The sequence below is a fragment of the Typopeltis vanoorti genome, chromosome 5 (assembly GCF_054136105.1).
Source record: "Typopeltis vanoorti isolate ZY-2024b chromosome 5, IOZ_Tvanoo_1.0, whole genome shotgun sequence".
Taxonomy (NCBI): Eukaryota; Metazoa; Arthropoda; class Arachnida; order Uropygi; family Thelyphonidae; genus Typopeltis; species Typopeltis vanoorti.
The window spans coordinates 68538470-68557021 of record NC_143553.1 but is presented as its reverse complement, the minus strand read 5'-3'; the positions used below and the strand labels follow the sequence as shown (position 1 = coordinate 68557021).

At 37.0% G+C, this 18552-nt stretch overlaps 1 protein-coding gene across 2 annotated transcripts in view; it reads left to right on the top strand.

The window, feature by feature from the left end:
- LOC150106497 (uncharacterized) overlaps positions 1 to 18552 on the top strand; it is a 553742-nt gene that overhangs the window by 226380 nt on the left and 308810 nt on the right. For both annotated transcript variants that reach the window (XM_090393159.1, XM_090393158.1), the window contains exon 6: positions 15112 to 15174. In XM_090393159.1, the coding sequence (XP_090249285.1) occupies positions 15112 to 15174 (63 nt within the window). The remainder of the gene's footprint in view (positions 1 to 15111; positions 15175 to 18552) is intronic.

Genomic DNA, 18552 nt, shown 5'->3' with positions numbered 1-18552 from the left:
ATAGTTATATTTCATCCTGGAGGAGTAAATTTTAATACTAGAGGGATAGGGCAGGTTTAGAGATGCAGGAGGAGAGCGTGTTCCAAATACTTAGTACTCTGGTTATCAATAAAAGTCTGGCTACGGAAAAGGTGCCCAGGGAATGGAAGGAAGGTAAGATAGTGCCATTGCATAAGGCTGATAACAGTTTGGAAGTGTCTAATTATAGGCTGGTTTGTGTGTCATCAGTAGTTGTTAAGATCTTGGAGAAATTAGTTAGGGACCATATACAGCATTGGGCAGATGAGGGTAATATTATCTGTGAGAGTCGACATGGATTTGTGAAGGAGTGCTCTTGTTTTAGTAATATGCTTGCCTTTTATAATATAGTTACAAGAGCAGTAGATGCAAGAAAGGCATATACTGCCATTTTCTTGGATTCAGTTAAGGCATTGGACATGGTGCCACATGATAAGGTGATATTTAAGTTGCAGCACATGAGTTGGGATGTCAGGTTGGTCAACTGGATTCAGGATTGGCTGTTCGATAGGTATCAGCGAGTTGTGTATGGTGCGGCAGTTTCAAGGAGGCAGAGGATTACAAGTGATGTCCCACAGAGCTCAATACTGAGACCTATGTAGTTTAACCTTTATATCAATGACATTGTCAGTGGATTGCAGGGGGATATTCAGTTGTTTGCAGATGATGTGAAGCTGGGAAGGGTTATTAGTAATAGTGCAGATGTGGTAGCCCTGCAAGAGGATTTGAATAAGCTAGACAGATGGGCAAATGAATGGGATGTCAGTATAATGCAGCAAAATGGAAATTCTTGAGGTTTGTGACACATCGGTGGGAGGCTGCATACTCGATTGGAGGAGCTGTACTGAAAGAAGTTGGGGAGATGAGATCTGGAGGTGATGATTGATAGAAACCTGAAATTTAGGGGACATGTTGCAAAGGTGGTGAAGGTAACACAGAGGATTGCTGCAATAATGAGAAGGATGCTGACCTGCAGAAATAAGAGTTATCATTCCGTTGTGTAAGACCCTGATCAAACCACACTTAGACTATTGTTCTCAGATTTGGTCTCCAGGATTTAGAGGGGATAAATTAGCTATGGAAAGGGTAAGATGGTTTCAGAACACTACAATGTTAGTTATGAGGATCGGCTGAGGGAATGTGGACTGCAGAGTTTGGTGGATAGAAGAAGGAGAGGTGATATGATTGAGACTTTTAAACTGTTGAGTAGTAGTTACAGGGATGACACTGGGGAGTTCTTTCGCTTGGTGGAAAAGGGGGAGGGAGTGATGACAAGGAGCCATCCCTGGAATTTATGAAAGGAAACTGTGAGCAAGAGGGTGAGGAGTGGTTTCTTAGCATGGAGGGTGGTTGAACCGTGGAGTGCATTGCCTGATTATTTTTTATTTATTATTATTATTACGGGTATCTCCATGGAGTCAGTAGACTCATCGCGGGAGACCCAAACTAGCAAAACAATATCTGTCATATCTCTTCTTGAATTCATTTACAGATGAAGAGCTCACAACAAAGTCAGGCAATGAATTCCACTCATTCACCACCCTCCAGGCAAAAAACCTTGTTCTGACACCTTTGTTAACCACACTCTTCTTTAATTTCCAGAGATGACCTCTTGTTCTTCCATCACTATCACACAGCTGAAACATTTCCCCTGCATCAATCCTATAAAAACCTTTTAGTAATTTGAATGTTTCTATCATATCCCCTCTTCTTCGCCTATCAACCAATCTCTGCAATCCACAAGCTCTCAATCTATCAATGTAGGGAGCATTTTTTATATCACTCACCAACTTGGTCACTCTTCTCTGAACCCTCTCCACAGCCTCCTCATCTCCAAGGAATCCAGGTGACCAGACCTGAGCACAGTAATCCAAATGTGGAAGTATCAATGCTTTATAAAGGGGAATAATAACCTCTTTATCTCTGGATGTCAGTGTGTTCCTCAACAACCAAGTAATCCTATGTGCAATCTTGGACACCTTAGCAATGTGTCCTCTGAACTTCATCTCCTTATCTACCAATACCCCTAAGTCCCTAGACTCATTAATCTCTTGGAGTACCTTTCCATCTATGTAGTACACAGCTGGTAATCTTTTAATCCCAAAATGCAAGACTTTACACTTTTCCACATTGAACTGACATCCATTTTCTTTTGCCCATTTTACCAGCTTATTTAAATCCTCCTGCAAACTTTCAACATCAGCTTGATTTTTTATTGCACTACACAACTTTGCATCATCAGCAAACAACTGAATATCTCCCTTTAAGCCGTTTCCTATATCATTTATATACAAATTAAACAACATTGGCCCAAGCACAGAGCCCTGAGGCACACCACTGGTCACCTGCCTCATTCTGGACTCGGCTCCTCCATACACCACCTTATGGTATCTCTCCCTGAGCCATTCTCCTATCCATATCACCAATTTAATATCCATTCCCATCTGCTCCAATTTGCGTAACAGTGTTCTATGGGGTATCCTGTCAAAAGCCTTAGCAAAATCCAGAAGTACCACTGTGTAGCCAGTTCCTTTGTCCAACTCTGATGTTATTCTATTATGGATAGTTAATAGATTGCTAAGGCAGGATCTACCTTTAACAAAACCATGTTGGCCTCTATAGAGTATCATATCCTGATCCACCCATTCTTGAATTTTGTCTTTAACCAACTTTTCCAATACTTTTACCACTACTCCTGAGATGGTGATTGGTCTGTAATTCAATACTGCAGTTTTAGAGCCACCCTTATGCAAAGGTACCACTTTGCCTAACTTCCACTCCCTAGGGACCATACCAGAGTTCAAACTTAAATTAAATATCCAGGTAAGAGGGGTTGACAATTCATTTGCACATTCACGCACCACCCGAGCTGATATTCCATCTAAGCCTACCGCAGTGTTTGCATTTAAGTTTCGCAATATATTTAATACCTCTGATTCTTTAGCTTCAATTCTCACATTAGGTATTGCTATAGGTATAGAGATATCCTCACTTGGGTGATAGACTTTTGAGAAGTGATCACTCAGTAACTCGACTATTACATCTGATTTTGTCACCTCAATACCATCAGCACCCACTAAGGTTATCCTTCCGAAGTCATTCTTCCTCTTACTTGCCACATAGCGGAAGAACTCTTTGGGATTACCCTTGATCTCTTTGGCTAAGGTCTTCTCATAATCTGATTTAGCTTTTCTTACTATGCTGGTAACCTTCCTAGCTTGAGCCTTGTACTGCTCATGGGTGTCCTGATCGCCCTTCTCCTTGTAAATTCTCCATAACATTTTCTTTTTTTGTAGTTCAAGCTTGATACTACTGCTCATCCATCTAATGCCTGCCTTGTTTGACCTCCTGACCATGGGGACACAATCTGATATTGCTTTCCTCAGATACCCGCTGATTTTATCCCAAGCACTGCTAACATCTTTCCCTTGCAATATGTTCTGCCATGGGATGGCTGCAAGCTCACTCCGAAGCTTGTTATAATTGCCTAACCTGTAGTTTCGTACATACCCCTTCTTAATAGAAAAATCCACAGATTTTGCAACCTCCCAAGTCAATACCACATGATCGCTTTCACCAACTGGAGGTAACGAGGTCACCTTACTTATGCATATAACCTCTGAACCAATAACCAGGTCCAACACTCTCACACCACGTGTCCCTTCAGTTACGTGCTGTTTCAAGTAATTATCTCGTAGCAGATGTATGAACTCCATTTCCTTTTTGCTACTTGATATTTCCTCCTTCCAATTGATATCACCATAATTAAAATCCCCCATAATAATCACTAAGCCTTCACTCATTGCACTAAGTTGCTGATGCATGAATTCAATATCTCCCCCTGTACTCCCTGGCCTATAGCAGCATCCAACTGTATATTTGGTTGCGTTGGTCACTATTTCGCACCAGACTGCCTCAAATGAACTCTCATTCACATGTCTATCATCATGATATACTACTTTCTTTGGCTGCAACACATCAGCTATCATCAACAGTACTCCTCCTCCTGTTCTATCTTCTCTATCCTCCCTGAAAATACTGTACCCATCACATTCAATTCCAGTGACCGCATCTTCTGCTGACAGCCAAGTTTCACTAATGCCTACAACTTTTGGTGAGATTTCACTGACTAATGCCAAAAATTCTTCTCTCTTATTTCTAATGCTTCTAGCATTGGTATACAAAAATTGCAGATTCCCTCTAGATCTTGTACCGGCTTTAGAACTGATATATAAGTCACTAACTACCGTAGTCCTATGCCGAATTTTTTCCCCTCTCTTCTGCAATTTATTCTGCCTATAAGGATCAATAAATACACAATCAGTGCTAAAGTTTCTCTCTCTTACACTCAACCTTTTCAATATTAGTTTCCCTGCCCAATAACTTCAACCTGTTCAGAAAACAATAACTTCTTCAATCTCTTATGTCCTTCCATGTTAAGATGCAGTCCATCTCTAGCATACAACTGCCTTTTTCCTTCAAACACACTCCAAACATCAACAAACTCCAGACCTCTTTTTCTGCACATTCTTGCAATCATATCATTCATTATCATTGCTCGTCTACTTAACTCGTAATTGTCAAAACGAGGCAGCACACACACTATTCTCTCATTGACACTTTTCCTCTTCACAATATCTAATAATGTTCTTAAATCTTTTCCTACCCGATTTATACTACCTCTCAGGTCATTCGTACCCACCATAACTATCATCTTGTCTGTTTCATGCCCTCTCTTTATTGCTAAAGCCACTCTTTCTATTGTACCATCAGCCAAGCACTCCTCATGCATACCACTCTCCATACCCTTAATCATAGAATCACCATATATTTTACCACTATTAACTTCATTCAAGTTCACACTCATGGACTCATTCTCTACACTATTCAGCATGACTCTCCCAGCTTCATTACTCAACTCTCTATTACTTACCCCCCCACTCTCACTACATCTCATTTCTTCTTGGCCACTTGTGGTTTTATTATGTTGACTCCCAATCACTCCCATACTATTTATTACTGAATCATTCACCAAAGACTCACCCATATGTAATCCTGTTCTAGTTACTTCAGCTAAAGTAATCTCTATAGTCCTAATTTCTCTGTTTAACACATTAAACTCAGCTTTAACTTCCAGTATCTCCTTACCGATCACTTCCACTTCCTCATGAAGAAGATGAAGGTCATTTTTCATTTTCATAAACTCCCGCCGAAGTTCTTCCGCTACGGTCCCGATGTCAGCTTCCATTCCTAAACGCTCCAGCCTATCCCGACACTTCTCACATACGTCGACATTTTCTTTCTTTTCATTTTGCCAGACCGACCACAGATCCTTCACATTTTTCGGTGCATACATGTAGCAGTTTCCGCAACGCATCCATTGCGAAAAATCTAACGCTGAGCCAGCCTTTCGTGTAGTAGTAGAAGTCCTGCGCGCCACTGACGTACGTTTCTTGTTGGACGCCATCTTTACACGTTGATATAGTGAAACAAACGGCAGTGAAAACACAATATATACAACACAGTTCTAAACAATAATACCACTGAAGGACACTTGTTTCTAACCGATGCACAATTTGTGACAAAAAACCACACTATATTTAACTTTAAAAACACGTTTTCTAGACTAGCTTAACTCGACCGCCACATTTTCAAGATAGAGCGGTGAGAGTGAGAACGGTCAATGAGTTTAAGGAGTGGTATGATAGACTTTGTGTTTCCTAGGAAGGACCTCCCATGAAGAGTCTTTTGACTCCATGAAGGCCTAAATAATAATAATAATAATACTAATAAAAAAATTCACAATTTGTCATCACCATTTTGTCATATACCAGATACCATAACATTAACACAATTCCTATTTTAGTACTAGTTTCTGATCAGCAGCTTTCTTCTAAACTATTTTGTTTGTTCGGTCTCTAATTTGATCATCTCTTAGATTTCAATGTTTTAAAGTACTCCAAAAACTTCATACACCCATAACTTGATCAGCTGGTTTTTTTCTGTCATTTTTGCTTCATATGCTTGTTTTGATAATATTTCATCTCTTGTACTGTTTAAGTGTCCATACTATCTTAGATTAGCTCTGCTTGTGCATTCTTGACTATTAATATGGTCTTGACTATTAATAAACAATTAACATTATTATTTGTTTTTTTTTAATATTTTTAATATGGTTCTGCCATTTATGTAATGCTCATTCCTCTGAAATCTCATATATATGACTCTATTCTTGGTTGAATTTTTATTTCTAACTCAGTTCTTCAATTCATGTATCAAAATTGCTTTGAATAGTCGTATACTGCTTGCTTAGCATTTTGTATAATTTCTTTCTTGTTCCATATACATTTATTCAACTGGCTTCCTGCCATTATCAGCTTTACTTATTTTATTATATGCTAATATTATTATTATTAATATTATTATTATGTGACACCTCTAGGGAGGTCTAAGGACTCATTGAGGGAGGACCAAGAACTCTGTCTCCATCACTCAATCCACCAAGCACCAAGGACTCTGTCTCCATCCCTCAATCCAATTACAATGAACCGCAACTACCATTGTCATCTACACCAACGCCATCTACCACCCACCACCACTAGTATTTTCACAGACAATCACAAACATCCATGCCTATGGCGGGATTCGAACCCTCAGCCTTTTGGTTGGAGAGCAGCTACACTAACCACTCAGCCAGCCAGGCCAGCTGGCCGATTGGTTTCATATAGTTAATGTATTGACTGAATAGCTAACAACCTTTCTACAGGTTATCTACTGAATATGTTCACAGCTGATATTTCTTGCTCCTCTTTTCATACTTCGTTTTATAACTGATATTCATACCAAAGTTATTGTGATTTGGATAAAGTTTTTTTTTGAAAACTTGTAGCCAATGCCAGATTTAGGTTATATGAAGCCCTTGCTCAAAAGTTTTCAGCAGGCTTTCTTTTTTAAATATATATCAAGAGCAAGAATGAAATGCAGAAACAGAATTAGTTGCTTAGAAGAAAAAGTTTAATTTTTTTATGCAATTTTATAATAACAATGAAAAGAAAGTTACAATAAGTACATTTTTAAAATAATGCTTTGTTTTCTTGAAAACAAGAGCCAAAACTTGAAGACTTACTGACTGACTCTGAATCAGCCAGAAAGATATGATAAAGTTGTGTGCAAGGATAGAAAAATTAGAATTCTGTGATGAACTCGGGAAGTTAGAGGCAGCCACAGAAAAGAAGAAAGCACATATTGAAAGTTCCTAGCAAGGAATTCATCATGCACTTTGAGAGAATAGAGAATGTAAAAAAGCAAATCAATGTGTAAAATTAGTTGAAACAAAAGTCAAGGGAAGACTTTAGTAATAATATAGCAGATAAATATCATGATGATAGCAAATTTTGGAGGCTATTGAAAAATCTTAGAAGTGGAGAAAAGAGTACAGTAAAAGGAATTGGAAATTAAACAGTGGCATGAAAACTGAAGATTCTGGATGGCTAGAGTAATTACTTTGAATGTAATTACTCTGTAATTACATTCAAAGTAATTACTCTGTTAAATGAAACAACTGACAGTAGTGGTGGCGATAGAAAATAAGCAAGAGAAGTTAGGGAAGGAAAAAAGCCATCATATACCCTGAAATGTGGAAATACAGCTGGAGTACATTATAACTGACCAGAAGTGCTCATGTATGGACATAAAACAGCTTTACTGTGGCTTCACTGCATAATTCAGAAGACATAATCCAGAAGGTCAAATTCCAGATGATTGGAGTAAAACTCTCATAGTAACCACCTCTAAAGAAAAAAAAAGGAAAATAAAACAATGTGAAAATTATAGAGGAATTTTCCAACTGTGTTGCAGGTTAAAGGTCATGCAAGCATACTTGAGAATAGTCCAATAAAAATTGTTGGAGAGAAACTTTGAGAAGAATTAGCATGTCACATGACCTTGATTTCTTATGGGTAATAAGAATGCTGATCATGATGCTGATCATTATTTTATTATTATTATTATTTCAAAGACTCATAGCAGGAGACCATCTCTAATCATTGTTCAGACAAACATATCATACTTTCTTCGCCCATTCACTATCCTGTAAGCAAAATATATATATATATATATATTCCTAACGACCACCTTGCTAACGACACTGTTATGCAATTTCCAAAGTGTCAGTCCTTTAATAACTTATATGTTTCTATTCTTTCCCTTTTTGTTTACTTATCAGCTAGTTTTATAGCCCACAGGGAACATTCCATTGACATACTGAAGCCAGGTAACTAGATCTGCAGATATGGCCTTATTAAAGCCTTATAAAGGGAAATAATTTAAAATTTCTGGAATCCTGTATCAATTATGGAATGAAAATTAACATCAGAAAAACAAAGGTAATGAAAATAGCAAATGGATATCATAATAAATGGGGAAAGATTGAATCAAGTAAAGACATTTAAATATCTAGGAAGTACTAAAAATACTAAATATCTAGGAAGTGTTATTAGCAGTGATGGAAGATGTAAAAGTGACATGAAAGCAAGAATAGCAATGGGAAGAGATGCCTTTAATAGAAAATGGAATTTATGGATAGAAACCTAAAGAAAAGACTAATAAAATGTTATGTGTGGAGTGTCACCCTCTATGCAGCTGAAACTTTGACATTGAAGAAAGAAGAAATTAAGATTTTGGAAAGCTTTGAAATGTGGATTTGGGGAAGGATGGAAAAAATCAAATGGACAGATAAAATAACTAATGAAGAGGTCTTAAAAAGAGTAGAAGAAGAAAGAAGTCTGTTAAGGAGGATAAAAAGAAGAAAGGGAAACTGGATCGGACATATTCTGAGAGGGAATGGAATCATCAGAGATGCCATTGAAGGAAAAATAGACAGAAAAAGACCCAGAGGAAGAGTAAGGAAAACAATGCTAGATGACATGCTGAATGGAGACAGGTACACAACCTTGAAAGAGAAGGCTCAGAACAGAAGAGAGTGGAAGAAAAGTTTTTGCTCCTAAAAGAAGAACCTCCTCAATTGCAGAATACTGAAGAAGAAAGGGAAATAACAACCTCCCTCTCTCTCTGCTTAGTGTGTTCTTCAACAATCACGTAATTTGATGTGCTGTTTTGACCATGTTTACAATATGTCCTCTAAACGTCAACTTCCTCATAATACCTCCATATCTCTGTTTTTATTTGATTTCCTGCACTTTGGTTCCATTAATATAGTACAGCTTTGCCCATACTGCCAATTTAAGTTACCTTGCAAGATTTGTACAGCATCGATCATCACTCATCCTAGATTTGCATCATCACTAAACAACTGAATATTTCATCTGAAATCATTTTCTGTATCATTGATGAACAGATTAAACAGCAGAGTAAGGATGAAGAAGGCCAATTATGAAAGAGGACCAAGTACTGAGTCCTACTGTACACTACTAGTGTCATCTGCCTTCTCCCATACCCAACTCTCCCTTATACACCATTTGATATGTGTCCACCAGCCACCTCCTTATTCGTATTACCACCTTCATATTCATCTCCCATCTCCAATTTATGTAGTAGAGCGCCATGTGGAATCCTGTGCTTTTGCAAAGTCCAGCAGTATCACTGAGTAGCCGCTTCTTTTATCTAACTCAATTATCACATTATTATAAGCAAATAACCAAGATAAGACCGATCCTATACAAAACTATTTTCCCAAAGTATCATATTTCTGTCCATCCATTTCTGAATTCTGTCTTTTACCAACACTTCTCCAATACCTTAATTACCACACTTGAGATACTGATTGGCCTGTAATTTACTACCTCTGTCTTGGAGCTCTGTTTACACAGTTTAACTGTTTTGTCATCTTTCCACATTCTCTTGGTACTCTCCCAAAACTGAGGCTTAAATTAAGCAGCTTGGTCATAGCAGATGCCAATTAACTTGCACCTTCTCATAATACATGGACTGATATGCCATTTGATTCCATAGCTGTATTCACATCAAGGTTCTGCAATATTGTAAGCACCTCCAATTCGACTATCTCTATTCTCACATCAGTCAGTGTCATATCTGGCCTTGCAACATCTTTACCTGGAGGGGGGTAGATCATGCAGTAACTCAACTGTTTAGTCTTCTTCTTCAGTTACTTGCCTATCATTAAAGTCATCCTTCCCTGGTCATTCTTCCTTTTACTTGGAAAAGAATGAAATAGCTTGGGATTTCTTTTGGTCTTGTTAGCTAGCCTTTCATAATTGGCCTTCTTCATCCTTACCATACAAGTCTCCCTCCTTTCCTATGTCTTAAACTACTCATTGGCTTGCTGATCACCTTTTTCTTTATACTCTCTCCACAACTTTTCATTTTTTCTCCAAATCCTGTTTAGTGATGCTGCTCATCCTAACTCCTTTGACTGTCTCCTTTTGTTTCCCCTTTGACCTTCTACCATGCACTGATAACATCTCTCTCCCCTTCCAAATTCTTGTGCCATGATACTGCTCTAAGCTGATCCCTCAGAGTGCCATAATCATCTGCTTTGTAATTCCACCTGTATCCCTTCTTAACATAAAATTCTCCACATCTGGTCCCTGCTGATGACTCCCCCCCCCAAGCATTGGTTACTATTAAGTTCTCTGATGCAACAAATATGTTGCTCTTAGACCTTGAGTCCTCCTCCATTACATGTTGTTTCAGATAATTCTCTTAGAAGCTGTATAAATTTAATTTCCTTCCTTTCAGTCTGTATTCCCATAGTTGAAGTCTCTCCTATAATAATTATTCGTCTTGCACTTATTGCAATAATTTTCCCAATACATGCCATTTACTCTCTTATACCCTTGATCCATAGCCCAACGATCTACATGTTTCATCCTACCAGCCTTTGTCTTACATGAGATAGCTTCCAAAGAACTGCCCCTTACAAACCCTTATCTCCCATTCTTTTCCATCTGTACTCTCTGAAAATGCTATACTATCTTGCATTCTATCCTTATATTATCCTCTGTCAACTAAGTCTCACTAATATATAGAGCCTTTGGCCAAGTTAAACCTACCAATGACAAAAACTCCTCTACCCTTACTTCAAATACTTCTGGAATTAATACACATTGATTGCAGTATATCAAGTATATAATCCCCCCCCCCCCCAGTCCCACAATCTCCTGTATATCTTGTGTTGATTTCCCACTAAAGTTAAGAACCTGAAGGAACTAATAACTAAATAATAACCTCGCCGACATTTACACTTGCACTTTTTCTTCTCTCCCACATTTCTGGCACTTATTCTCAAAACGATGTTATGTGCCCATGAGGAAATGGGTATAATAAAGATTCATATTTAAGTTTAGCAGATCTGGAAAAAGTGTGCGACAAATCTCCAAGAAAACAGTTGGTAAAATGTATAAAGCATATATGAGAAATTATACAGAAACTATACAGAATTTATATTTAAACTAATAAGTCAGGAGTTATAATTGAAGGAGGAACAGGAAACTGGTTTTCATGTGAAATCAGGAGTGAGATGAGAAGGGGAGGATGCCATCTCTTCTGTTATTAATCTTTTCTGGATAAGATTATTCTGCAGCATTCCTTTTAACTAAACTAAATAACTGCAATTTATCAAATTTGGCATGAAAATCAGCAGCAACAGGCTATGAAAATAGTCAGGAATATGAAAAACATCACATATACTTTAAATGGGGAAAACCTACTATGGAACAAGTAAAACATTTAAGCTATTTAGTCCCAATTTTTTACTCAATCTATTTCCAAATTAAATATGGAAATAGACAACAGAATAATTCTACACCTAATTCTACACTAAGTTTGGTCAGCATTGATAAAAAATATACCTAAGTCAGACCTCGGACAGTGTGAATGTGAACAACAGAACATGACAACATCCAGCATTGCTCAAACTTAGCATGCACAGATTCTGAATGCAGATTTTTTTAATTTACTGAACAGATGGCCATAATATCATAGAATGGACTATTTTGAGTAATTTCTCATTTCTTGTGTTTAAACTTTTAGTTACCTTTAACCCCTGAAGATGTAAGTCAAATGACATATGAAACTTGTCGGGTTTGTTTATTTTTATTTATCTTAATAAACATGTGATCGCAATACTGGAATCTTTCATTTGAACTGCTAAACCACAGAAACCTACGCTACAATTAGAAGCTCACGGTGAGTGCTTTTGGTATAAAGTTATGCAACTAGAAAAATTACGCATTGAACATCTCAACTTCATCAACTGTCTGATATTTTTAATCCGAAGTAGAGATAATGAAATCGTACCTAAGTTCATCCAAATCAAGCATGCATTCCATACAACCAAAGCTAACAGAATTTACCGAAGAATGGAACACTAGTGATTTTGAGAGAAAGAATTGCAGCCACTAGTTCAGAACTAGCACAAATAAGCCAAGATATATTTACTCTACACAATGAGTTAGCCATATTACTTCCATCTGACCTTTGGAATAACACTGACAATATTACATATAACAAAGCTGCAGTGATTTCTGACCAAAAGAAACATAATTAATTAAAAAATTTAATGTACTTCTTCAAGAAAAAGAAAAACAAAGAAAACATCTAGATCACTCCAAAGTAGTAATTAACCTTTCTTCAAGAGTCCTATCAAGAACGGAAAAAAAATCTATTTTTGAAAGGTTTGAACTTTGCTTCAATGCCATCCTACATCCCAAAAATTGACATCATAGCTCAAATCGAGAAAGGAATACGAAATTTGCCTGGGGGATGCATCGGATCTCATCCGAATACAAAGTACAGCATTACTATTACAAAGCAAATTACCACCCAGGAACTTACCATACATGGAATTCATAGTCCTCAAAGAACTAAAATCAGACAAAAACATCGTTATAATTAAGACAGATAAAGGGAATGCGACAGTAGTCATGAATGCAGAGGATTATAACAAAAAAATGAAAATTCTTTTTGAAGATTCTAATACCTATACACCCTTAGACAGAGATCCCACCTGGCGAGCTCACAATAAAATCAGTGATCTAATTAAAAATATACCCAATTGGACTGAAGAACTAAAAAGAACTCTACAATCAAAACACCCATTAGTACCTAGGATATATGGAGTTCCAAAAATTCATAAAGATACTCCTTTAAGACTGATAGTGGATGGAAGTGATTCTCCGACCTTAAATCTGGCAAAACACTTCACTAACATGGTTTTACCACACATAGGAAAAACAACATCATTCATTAAGAACAGTGCACATTTTATTGAGAAGGTAAAGGATATATACATAGAACCTTCAGACATCTTGGCAAGTTTGGATGTGGTCAGCCTATTTAAAAATGTTCCCAGAAATGAAACAGCGAATCTCCATGAAGATATTTTTCCACTGGACATTGTAGAATTATATAAACATTACATAAAAAATATGTTTTTCATGTATCAAGACAAATTTTGGGAACAAAAAGTACTGGCAATGGGCTTCCCTCCCCTCCCCCCCTCTCCAGCTTTAGCTAACCTATATATGGAAAATTTTGGAAATAATGCATTAAACAACTATCATAAAAAACTGAAAATTTGGCTTCGTTATGTAGATGATATTTTCATCATATGGCCAGGAACAACAGAGGAACTCGCTGCTTTTAAAGATTATCTTAATAATCTACACAAGAACATAAAATTCACTTTGGAACAAGAAGAACATAAAAAACTTCCTTTTCTCGATATCCTAATAGAAATCAATGAAAAAAATAATAGATTATCTTTCTTCTTTATAGAAAACCCACCAACACAGAAAGATTTCTTAATGCAGCCTCACACCACCACCCCATGCAAAAGATAAGTTTGATGAAAACCTTAAGGGATAGAGCTTACAATATTTCCAGCATAGAAAAAAAGAGAAATGAAGAATTACATTATTTAACACAGATCCTCAGAAAAAATGTTTTTGAGCCTAAGATAATCAAGAAAATCCTCAACACACCGCCTACAAGCATCTCACAAAAGCAAGATTTTAAGAATGCAGTCACGCTACCATCAAGAATGTTACAGACAAATTGTCCAAATTACTAAGCAAATATGACGTTAAAGTTGCTTTTCTTCCGCTAGAAAAAATATCAAGATTTCTACATCTCCCAAAACCTCCACATCACCCTTTGAAAAAACCAGATGTAGATAAAATTCGTTGTTCCTGTGGCATCTGCTACTTAGGCCAGACGGGAAGATCAGGGGAAATTTGTATGAACGAACACCAAAAAGACCTGCAAAAAAGGAGAGAACTCAAATCAGGCCTAGCATCCCACACAACTTCCACCAGCCATAATGTACTCTGGCATAAAACGAACATGTCTTATATAGAAAAAAAACTGTTTCACAAAGAAATTTAAAGAAGCTGCTAATATGCTTAGAATTCCAATGCAATGCAACAAAAACCAGGGCCTAATTCTACACTAAGTTTGGTCAGCATTGATAAAAAAATATACCTAAGTCAGACTTCGGACAGTGTGAACGTGAACAACAGGATGTGACAACATCCAGCATTGCTCAAACTTAGCATCCACAGATTCTGAATGCAGATTTTTTAATTTAATGAACAATTAGACGGCCATAATATCATGGAATGGACTATTTTGAGTAATTTCTCATTTCTTGTGTTTAAACTTTTAGTTACCTTTAACCCCTGAAGATGTAAGTCAAACGACATACTTCAGAGATTGAAATTTTTTTAACCCCTGAAGTTGGGTTTGTTTATTTTTATTTATCTTTATAAACATGTTGTCCAATACCGGAATCTTTCTTTTGAACTGCTAAACCACAGAAACCTACGCCTACAAAATACTGGTTTCTGTTCTTACTGTTTAATTTGAAAGACATACTGAAGATGCACTTGATACTAGGGTGATAATTTTATATGAGTAAAAATATATGTTATATATTGCTTTTCATAATCATCTCCCTAAACATTCTCCAATATCTAATGCCTGTTTATATCTATCTAACATAGCATAAGGACCATGCTAGTTTCATTTGTTTTCTGAAAACTTGTTTCCTTTCTTAAAATTTCTTGCTACTATATTTTATTTCATGAATTATTCATAAGAAATTTTTATAAATAGGTTCTGGCTTGGGTGGAAGATAGGCAAAAGTTAGAATTTACTATTCACCATCTGCAGTTAAAGGTAATCTATTTTTTAATGTCTGAATAGGTTTTGTTTTGTTTTGTTTTTAAATAATAAATTTGATGCGAGTAAAGTATACATATATTCATTTTAAAAATGAAAAAGCCATTATCTCATGCACAAGAAGAAGATACTATAGCATATATTGCTGTGTTTGTGAGGCACAGCAGGTGAGGATTGGGAAAAAAGGAGTTTATTGATGTTTTTCCTGAGGAGTTGGAGGTTGTAGTTGTTTAGGTCATATTCATCAGAAAGGCTGTTCCCGAAGTTAGAAATAGATAGAATAAAAGAGGAATAGTTGTAGTTGCCAGTGTGAAAGACTGATATGAAAATTGATGTAGATAAACTAGAGGTGATTAGTACATTGAGAAATATCAATTTGAATACATCAATGAGTTTGGATAGTATGTCAGCCTATGTGTTATAAGAATGTACAGGAGAACTGGCAGTGCCTCTGAAGTTGTTTAAGTCTCAGTTATGGCAGGGTCAGTTCCATTACATAAAAACTATGTAATAGTTTTCCATGCTGGACATATCAAAGACATTTTGACAAAATGCTGCTTGAAAAACTATTACATAGCTGCTGGCATGGACAAGAAGTGTATGACAAACTTCAAAGTGTGGTATAGGGTGGAGTAGAATCCAGAAGAATGAGGGCAAATAGTGGAGTTCCTCAAGGCTTTGCACTAGGACCACTACTGTTTAATTTGTATATTAACACGTTCGCTGCCATGCTACTTCGGCATAGTCTGTTCCTGTACACCAAGCAATTTCACTTCAAGGTCAGTACGGTAATCTCATTGCCGGCGGTAAGCGTCATACGAGTATACTCGTAGCTGGCTTGTGTATCTCATATACCAACTACGAGTATACTCATAGTTGGCAGCGAACGTGTTAATGATATAGGGAATGATTTAAGATGTATTCAAATGTTTGCTGATGATACATAATGAGGAAAGTGATGTAGTGATATGCAGGATGATTTAAATAAATTGACAGTGCAGGTGAAGGGTAATGTATGTACTTCAGGTTGAAAAGCATAAAGTTATGCATTTTGAGATGAAAAGATTAAATGTATTACACTGATGTTATTACACAGCCTAACAAATTTCCTGCTATTGGATTGCAGGAAATTTGTTAGGCTGTGGATTTAGGGTTTATAGTGAACAGAAAAGTTGAAGTTCAGAGGGCATATTGCAAAAGTAGGCAAAATATCTCAGAGGATTACTTGATTATTAAAAACACATTAATAAGTAGTGATAAGGAGATTGTTATTCCTCTTTATACTTTATGGTGTAGTTACATCTTGACACTGTGCACTGATTTGGTCACACAGATTTCTTTGGGAATGAGGGAGTGGTAGAAAGGATCCAGAGATGATTCACCAGGACACCAACAGGCCTGAGGAATGCTTTCTATAATAATAGATTGAAGGTGTGTAGGTTTTGCAAATTTTAGTTGATAAGTGAAAAAGAGAGGACATAAAATAAACTTAAACGAATAAAAGGGATTCTGTAAATTGATACAAGAGAAATTTTTCAATACATGATGATTGGGGGAGAGAACTCGGGATCAGCTCTGGAGTGTGGTTGGTAAGAGTATGCAGACAAGGTTGTTGTTTGTGTTGTTTAATTTTGACGGTATGTATATATCAAAACACAGAATTATAAGTAAATAATTATTTATTGACTTATTGCTGATAACTCACCAGTGTTATAATCAGCCTCTTCAGAGCACAAGAACACAGTTTGTCACGGTATGTGAGACTACAACAACATGGTGTAACAAAGGGACTAGTTTAACAAAATTGTAGCACCAACAACACAAAAACTAATGCCCTAATTAGGTGCCCTCTATCTAAAAAAAAAAAAAAAAGAGAGAGAGAGAAAGCAGGTACTAGTTATGTACCTGCTTTCTCTCTCTTTTTTTCAGCAATAAATAAGAAATATCATCAATAAATAATTATTTACTTATAATTCTGTGTTCTGATATATACCATCAAAATTAAACAACATGTACGCCGAACACATAAGCCTTTCTACATGGCAGACGAGGTTTTTTTTACTTGAAGAGTGGTGAATGACTGAAATGGATTGCCAGTGGCAGTTATGAGTGCTCTTGACAGTGAATGAATTTAAGGAGAGGTATGAGAAATATTGTGTGAATAATGACTGTATGAATCTCAGTGAAAGAAGATACTCTTGGATATGACTTCCATAGAGAGAGAGAAAGCAGTCTCCTTACCATGACATGATGACCTTGATAGAGCCCTTCCTCCACTACTTGGGCTTCTTCTCCATGCACAACCTTGTAGAGTATGTGGCAGTGAGATTACGCACTAACTGGTGGCTGGCCTTCTCCACCACCGTTTTTACTGCTGTACCTTTGAAATGGAGGAATTTATGGGTGTCTAAGTATGTTTGTCATGGCCTTGAAAAGTACCACTCGTACTACATGGAGAAGAAAGAGTGGAACAGAAACTGAAATCCCTACTCTGGAGACCAAACATGGGATTTTGCCACTTCAGACCTCTAATAAGCTGGGCAGTGGTATTTCATAGGGTGATGAAGAACATCTAGTGTCTAGTTGGAATTTCCTCCAATTAAGAACGTATCCTTTTGTAGTGAGAACACTCACTGGTTTTTCCAGAGCTCCTTTTGTGGAGACAGGGCACACTGCAGGAAGGCAGGGTTGACTTGACAGGGAAGTGCTGTATATTGTGCATCCCTGCCCATTAGTAGCCTAAAGGGGGGAGCAGAAGTTGCATCTGGTGGTCTTTGCATAGGACCAGAAGGATGGTGCTTCTATTGGGACAAAAGCAAGTTTTCTGCTATTGAACTTCATGAAGTCAGATTTGGATTTTCTGATAGTTGTTTTGCATTTATTGTGTATTTTTCAACATAGGCTGAATGTGAAGCTGGGGTTATTGTTGCAAGTCACCTATAGCAAGATGAGTTTTTAATTCAGCTGTTTGATATTATTTGTGAGTGTAACTTGCATAAGATTGTGATCTGAATTACCAAGAGGGGAGATTACCTCTGTGGTGTATCTGGAAGGAGAACTAGTTAAAAAAAAAAAAAAAATCCATAGTTATTGGGAGAGTGGATAGGATTATCTGGAATTTGTGTAGGTGTAAGATCTGCATTAGGTCACTGCTTAACAAAAACTTCCACATCACATTCAGCTTAGTCAGTGGTATTGGATAAGGGAGGTCAATCATTTGGAGTTGTGGGCATTAAGGTCGCCTAGGAAGATGACCACTCACTATTTGGATAGATGAACTGCAGAAGGTTAGCTTCATGGATAGGAAGGTGGTGAAGTCAGAGTGGTTTTTGGAATTTGATGGTGGAGAAAATAAGAGATCTTGGGGTGATGGTG